Here is a 6,860-nt window from a genome sequence, read left to right on the forward strand (position 1 = left end):
AGTACATACAAGGGAAGTTTGATTGAGTCTCAAAGGATTCTGGGAGTTTTGACAGTTGGAATTTGAAAAGTGTTGGCTCATTTGAACATTCCGTCAATGTAAGTCTATGGGATTTTTCCCAAATTTAAGCCAACTTAATAATATGGTAAAACACACCAATTTGCAGTATTAAGCAGCAAAACAAGCTGTTTTGTACAGCTAAAAACAGCTGGACGCGGATGAGAGACCATGAGCCAGACCCATAAAATTTACAAATGGCCGCACCCACTCTTTCTGGAACAAAAAGGTGGTGGGACAGACCAAAATCATCATTTTAAGGAGAAAGCATACATTTTATGTGTGTAAACTAGCTACTTTAATGTAACTGTTACATAACAGTTTAGCTAATAGTTCTCAACACCAAAAAAACATGGGATTTGAGCCTCTAAAACGCCTTGGGACAACAAAGACTACCGTATTCGTGAAAAGTGCCTTATAACCCACATTAGAAGCATGAAACATCCCCTAATATTACTGTAAAACTGTAACACCATAGGACACTGTCATAATAGCCATCTGATGCAATCACAACATTTACAGCAAACCTAAAAAAAAGTCCAAAGGCTTTTTCTTAGTGCGCATGCGCAGTGCGTGGGGCTTCAGGACAGGTTCCACGTCTGAACATGAGCTCCTCTCAGCCAATCACAGGCGGCCACAGTGTGTTTGGAAACAACACACGCAAATACTTCACGGGTTTATGACCAGCCCGAAACTTCTTGAATCAGGAAGGAGCCTTTCTATCTTTCACTATCGTGTTTTGTCCCGTTGACTGTTCGAGTCGCGAAGCCTTCGAAAATTTATGCGTTTCTTAATATATTTTTAGTTGGCTTGACTAAGAAAGAAAATGGAAAATTCTCAGGTCTCGGATATAGAGACGATCTCGCTGGTCATTAAAACGCCTAATCAGTTTCACGGCGATCAGCTAATCGAGGGAGTTCGGGTGGACTGGACCGTGAAAGATCTCAAATGTCACCTCTCCAAGGTTTATCCCACCAACCCGGTAGGTTTGGATTGGTTTCTTATCTTAAAGATATCGGTTTACATGTAGCGAGCCGTCAGCATTCCTCAACAGACAACACAAAGCCAGTATGGCTGAACGCTGCTGTAGGACATAACTGACTGTCAATCATTTGACCTATATAAACAAGATAAGTTTCCACACCATAAGTCTAGACTGCTTTCATATTGTTAGTTCATTAGTAATTTATGACATCATTCCTCTACCGTGTCGCTATTTGCATCACATGGACGAAAATTCAGTAGGGACGTGTGGAAACAGAATGCATTTTCTCTAAAAATCTTTACTTCTCACGAACATAGAGTAAATACCATGGTGCAAACTGACTTTCTAGGCCATGTTTGACATTTGAACTCATTTTCACAGGCTGAGAAAGACCAAAGACTCATTTACTCAGGCAAGCTGCTTCAGGACAACCTGCTCCTGAGAGATGTTTTCTCAAAGGTGAGGGTCTTTACCATCTGTGGGGATACTTTCTGTTTATTTCAGCATTGACTTAAACAACAGACCTGTAAACATTGTTTGCAATGACGAAATATCTTATACTTGTTTACTTGCTGCAGTATTTTATCTTTACCTGCTTTCAACAATGAATTACTAATAAACATTTGCCTTTTAGCTGTTAGTTTACTTATTTACATTTTTATATAAAAAAATCAATTAATTTCTTAAAAACAAACAGAGAATTGTGTATCTACAATGATCTTATCATTTTAATTTGATTAGAAATATAATTTTTAAATGTTTAAAAAATATAAATATTATATGCAGTAAATTATATATGAAATATATATAATTTATTGTATGTTAGAATAATATATTATTTATTTTATCATTAAACAAATGATGCTATTCATTTCTTAGACATATAGGATTTATTAAATTAAATTATTAAATAAAATTAAAATGAGGTAAACCAGTAGCACCATTCAAAAATAATCATGCACCCTTTTTTTGGATTGATTGTCACTTTTGGCTGCATTTACAATAGCAATAAAGCATTTGTGTCCCGGGAACGTAATTCAAGGTTAGAAAAAAACCCCTGATGTGTATGAATTCAGGTATACTGAAATGTTGTTGGCACAACATTGCTTTTATTTTCATTGTCAAAGCAAAACAAAAACCAAAGTAAATTGTGTGGATCCACAGACAGGTCTTATGTATCCTCATTCTGATCCTCTTACCATGTGGTGTAGTCGGTTCGATTTCAAACCTGTTTAGAGAAGTGACACTTTCATGTAAGATTTTTATTTGAAAGTAGGACATTTATTGTTACGTGTTGAAAAAAACCTGTCAGCTGATAGACTTGCATGCTATCAAAGAGTGACACAGATTTGCACGGAAATCAAAACAATACGACAGTCACATGATTTACGTGATGATCTGTCAAATCTTTCTCTTTCACAAATGACGGCTCCCTTTGTTAATGTCTTTGCCACCTTAAAAAGCTTTTTACCACATGCTTCTGGCCAAAAAAAAAAAAAAAAATGTTTTTTTCTACAGGCTCCTTCAGAGACCAAGCCCACTCTTCACCTGGTGTGTGCTGTGAGACCCCAGCCTGCTGCTCAACTTGGAGCGAGACCCAAGGTATGTTATTCTCATCTACTATTTATTTTAGGCTTTCAGCATGTTGCAGACTTCTTAGTAATGCATGTAAAAACAGACATTCACTTTATTAATAGTTTCACATCCTGATTTTAGCTTCAAGGCAGTATATTTGATCAGCTTACAGGAAGGCTGTGCTTGTTTCAGATGGGTGGAGATATCACAGCTGCTTATTTCCTGTTCCTTTCTGCATCCTTGTTTGCATAAACGCTGCTGTCATTTTCTAATGAAGTTTCATAGTGTCTTTTGCATCTGTTCTGGTCTTCCTACTCAAAAATCAAATATGTTTCCTTCTCAAATCTTTGGTGTAGATGACATCGGCACAGCAGCAGAGTTCCCAGCCCTCTCCACTAAGTGCTAGCCAAAGCTCAGTGTCTCCAGGACCATCTGTGACCCCTGTACCCTCCACAGATGGCCTTAGACAGCGAGGTCATCCCGCCTGGCCTGGCACTAGCGCTAACACGTCTACGTGAGTTCCTGTCTTTTTACTTCAAATTAAAATCCAGTGCAGTATAAAAAGTGTATGAATGTTAATGTGTAAATTGTGTGTAGTGTTTTGTACTAGTTAATTAAACGTTTGCCTTCGTTTGCAGGCCTGCAACTGCAGCGATGACCCACCCAGCCTTTCCAACATACTCCCTTTACAGTCCACAACAGCTTCTGTGGTTGCAGCAGATGTATGCACGCCAGTACTACATGCAATAGTGAGTACACCCTACATAGACAAACTATAGTAGAGGGCTGCACAATTTGCTTTAACTGTGTTATTACTAAACAGAAGTAATATTTCCCTAACTGCTGGCAAATGTTGTGATGTGTATTTCAGTCACGCTGCCATGGCAGCCGCTGCATCCGCTCCAGTGGCCGCCCCTGCTTCTTCACTCCCTGTTGCTCCTCATCAAGCTACTGTACCTGCAGCTTTACCCAATCAAGGCCCTATCAACGACATGCCGGCCAATCAGAATGCCCCAGGTCCTGCATTCATCAACCCAGAGGGAGCCAATCAGAATCTGCGAATGAATGCCCAGGGTGGGCCTGTGATGGAAGACGAGGAGGACATGAACCGGGATTGGCTGGATTGGGTGTACACCGCATCCCGATTGGGTGTCTTCTTGAGCATTGTGTACTTCTATTCCAGCGTGAGCCGCTTCGTCCTGGTCATGAGCAGCCTGATTATTATGTACCTGTAAGTCTACACCAAGCGCCAAATATTCAGTAACTCAGGTTTATGAGTTATTTTTTGGGTTTTCGGTTACAGTGGTTGCGCTGTGTGTTTTTGATTCCTAAAAAGAACTAGTTCATTTGTTTGGGAATTGGCCTGCACAGGTTGTGCTGTATGTTTGTGATTTCCTAAAAATGAACAAGAGTCATTTGTTTGAAAAATGGACTACACTGGTCATGCTGTATGGTTTTAATTCTCTGAAAAGAATTAGTTCATAAGAATCATTTTTAGGGAATTGAACTGCACTGAATGTGCTGTATGTTTGTGATTTCCTAAAAAAGAACCAGTTCATAAGAGTCATTTGCTGAGGAATTGGACTGCAATGGTTGTGCTGTATGTTTGAGATTTCCTGAAAAAGAACCAGTTCATAAGGGTCATTTGCTGAGGATTTGGACTACACTGGTCACACTGTATGTTTGTGATTTTCTATAAAAAAGAACCAGTTCATAAGAGTCATTTCCTGGGGAACTGGACTGCACTGGTTGTGTTGTATACTTGTGATTCCCTAAAAAAAAGAACCAGTTCATAAGAGTCATTTGTTGGGGAACTGGACTGTGCTGGTTGTGCTTTATGTTTGTGATTTCCTAAAAAAAAGAACCAGTTCACAAGAGTCATTTGCTGGGAATTGGACTGCACAGGTTGTGCTCTATGTTTGTGATTTCCTAAAAAAGAACCAGTTCATAAGAGTCATTTGCTGGGAATTGGACTATACTGGATGTGCTCTATGTTTGTGATTTCCTAAAAAAAGAACCAATTCATAAGAGTCATTTTGGTGGGGAATTGGACTGCACAGGTTGTGCTGTATGATTTTGATTTCCTATAAAAGAACCAGTTTAAAGAGTCATTTGCTGGGGAATTGGACTGCACTGGATGTGCTGTATATTTGTGATTCCCTAAAAAAAGAACCAGTTTAAAGAGTCATTTGCTGGGGAATTGGACTGCACTGGACGTGCTGTATGTTTGTGATTCCCTATAAAAGAACCAGTTCGTAAGAATCATTTGTTTAGGGAACTGGACTAAACTGGTTGTGCTGTACATTTGTGATTTCACAAAAATGAAGCACCTCTTAAGAGTAATTCAGTCAGGATTTAGACTATTTGGTTTTGCTGTATGTTTTGTGTTGTGGCCCCACTGAATAATAGATCAGATACCTCTGTATAAGTGTTTTAATATATTGTTTTGTCCACGTCGTTGGAAGAATGTAGGTGTGGTGTCTGTAAATGGCTTCCTGTAAATGTTACAGTTATGTAACATCAAGCTCTGAGTTATTTTGTCAGCGTACAAACTCACTCACATGCATTCCTGAGCAATTTGAAAGGAATGAGTAGTTTATGCAAGCAGAAATGAGCAGAAGGACACAGAGTTCTCTGATCATCTGCCTTCTGGGATTCATTTTGTTAATCTCCAGCTGTTATAACTAAGGGTTTCAGACTGGCTAAAAATGAACTTCTGATACTTTATCTCCGCAAACGTGGAAGTTTGACTGCACTGCAGTCTAGTGCGTAGCACTTCAGCAATCATTAGCTTGATCTGAGGGTGTGCAGTGTGATTTTTATCTCCTCCATGTCACAAACTTGACCCAACTTGCCATAAAAACAGTCTAGGCCACGTCTCCTTAGTTAGTAATGTATAAATGAGTAGAGTTGAGGTACTAACAATAGGCTATTTTAAACTAAGTGGTGTCATTTTAATGTAAATGAAGTCCATGAAGGCCTGAATGCCTTTTTGTAACTATTCTAATGGTCTTTTTCTGTCTTTCAGACACACAGCAGGCTGGTTTCCTTTTAGACGGAGACCCCAAGCCAGGCCTCACAATCAGCCAGCACCAGAGGTCGTTCAGAACCAACAAAACCAAAATGAGGACAGACATCCAGAACCTGTGAGTCATAGTTTTTTGTTTTTGCAAATGCAAGAGAATGAGTATTACTTAAGGCATGAATGTGCTTATTTATTCTCATTTTGTCTTGAAGGTGCCGCCCCCTGCTGAAGTGGAGGGTGCCGGTGATGTTGAACCCCCCTTGACGGCAGTGCCTGTTCCGCAAGTTAGACCACCCATCCTATGGACAGCCTGGGTGTTTTTCAAAGCCTTTTTTGCTTCTCTGATACCTGAGGCTCCACAGGGCGTTGCAAACTGATCCAGAAAATGTCGGACAAAATTGAACTCCATTATAAACGACGGCTACAAGTCCTAGAAACGGTAGCACTTTCCAGTCCTTTGGCTATGTGACCAATGGTTGCACATTGTGTATAGAGATGCTCTCGGACTTGAAGTTGTAAATACTGCTGGACATTTTTTGCACAGCACTTTAGATAACCGCAATGGCTGGAATCAATGATATGGGTCTCCTGGCCTGATCCTCTTATATAGGCTCCAGTCAACAGGGCTTCATTTTCTTGAAGTGCTCTACGATGAGTGATCCAAGGATTAAACTCATGGGATTATCCTATTAAGGTTCTAGTAAAATGGACAACGAAGGCCATATATTGATTTTGTTCTAAGTGCATGAATAGATGGAGGGTGCTTGGGAGAATGCATTTGTGGCACTTTGAAGCTAATGGTGTTTATGCAAGTAAAATGTGCTTACATGTTATTTTTTTAATTGTGCTCCACCTGTGAGATGAGTAATGTTAATATTTATGAAGGAGGTTTGGTATGCGTTCAAGTATTGTAAGCAGAATTTGCAATTCAATGAGCACCGAAGAGTTGGTTTGTTGACCTCGGGATAAAACGAAGGCGAGTGATTTAGCATCTTCTTTACATGAAGGAACTGCACTTTGGTACCTGCAACCTGAGAACAGAAATTAAGAGTAATAGTTCGGAGAGACTTAAAAATATGTTTTTGATCTGGTATTTATCAACACTGTAGCATCTGTCATTTCATTTCATGTAAAAACAGCTTTGTTTTATAACATTATTAAGATAAGCCTCTTTGTACCAGAAAATGAACAATTAAACACACTTACTTTCTGTTTCAA

At 39.4% G+C, this 6,860-nt stretch overlaps 1 protein-coding gene across 1 annotated transcript; it reads left to right on the forward strand.

Moving 5' to 3' along the window:
• The first annotated feature begins 697 nt into the window (after nt 1-697).
• Nucleotides 698-6,860, forward strand: herpud1 (homocysteine-inducible, endoplasmic reticulum stress-inducible, ubiquitin-like domain member 1). The gene is made up of 8 exons (XM_051135482.1): nt 698-1,039; nt 1,424-1,501; nt 2,561-2,644; nt 2,974-3,131; nt 3,256-3,366; nt 3,489-3,848; nt 5,646-5,763; nt 5,855-6,860. The coding sequence occupies exons 1-8, from the start codon at nt 884-886 to the stop codon at nt 6,017-6,019; spliced, it is 1,230 nt and encodes a 409-aa protein (XP_050991439.1). The 5' UTR covers nt 698-883; the 3' UTR covers nt 6,020-6,860.

The sequence above is a fragment of the Labeo rohita genome, chromosome 18, assembly GCF_022985175.1.
Source record: "Labeo rohita strain BAU-BD-2019 chromosome 18, IGBB_LRoh.1.0, whole genome shotgun sequence".
Lineage (NCBI taxonomy): Eukaryota > Metazoa > Chordata > Actinopteri > Cypriniformes > Cyprinidae > Labeo > Labeo rohita.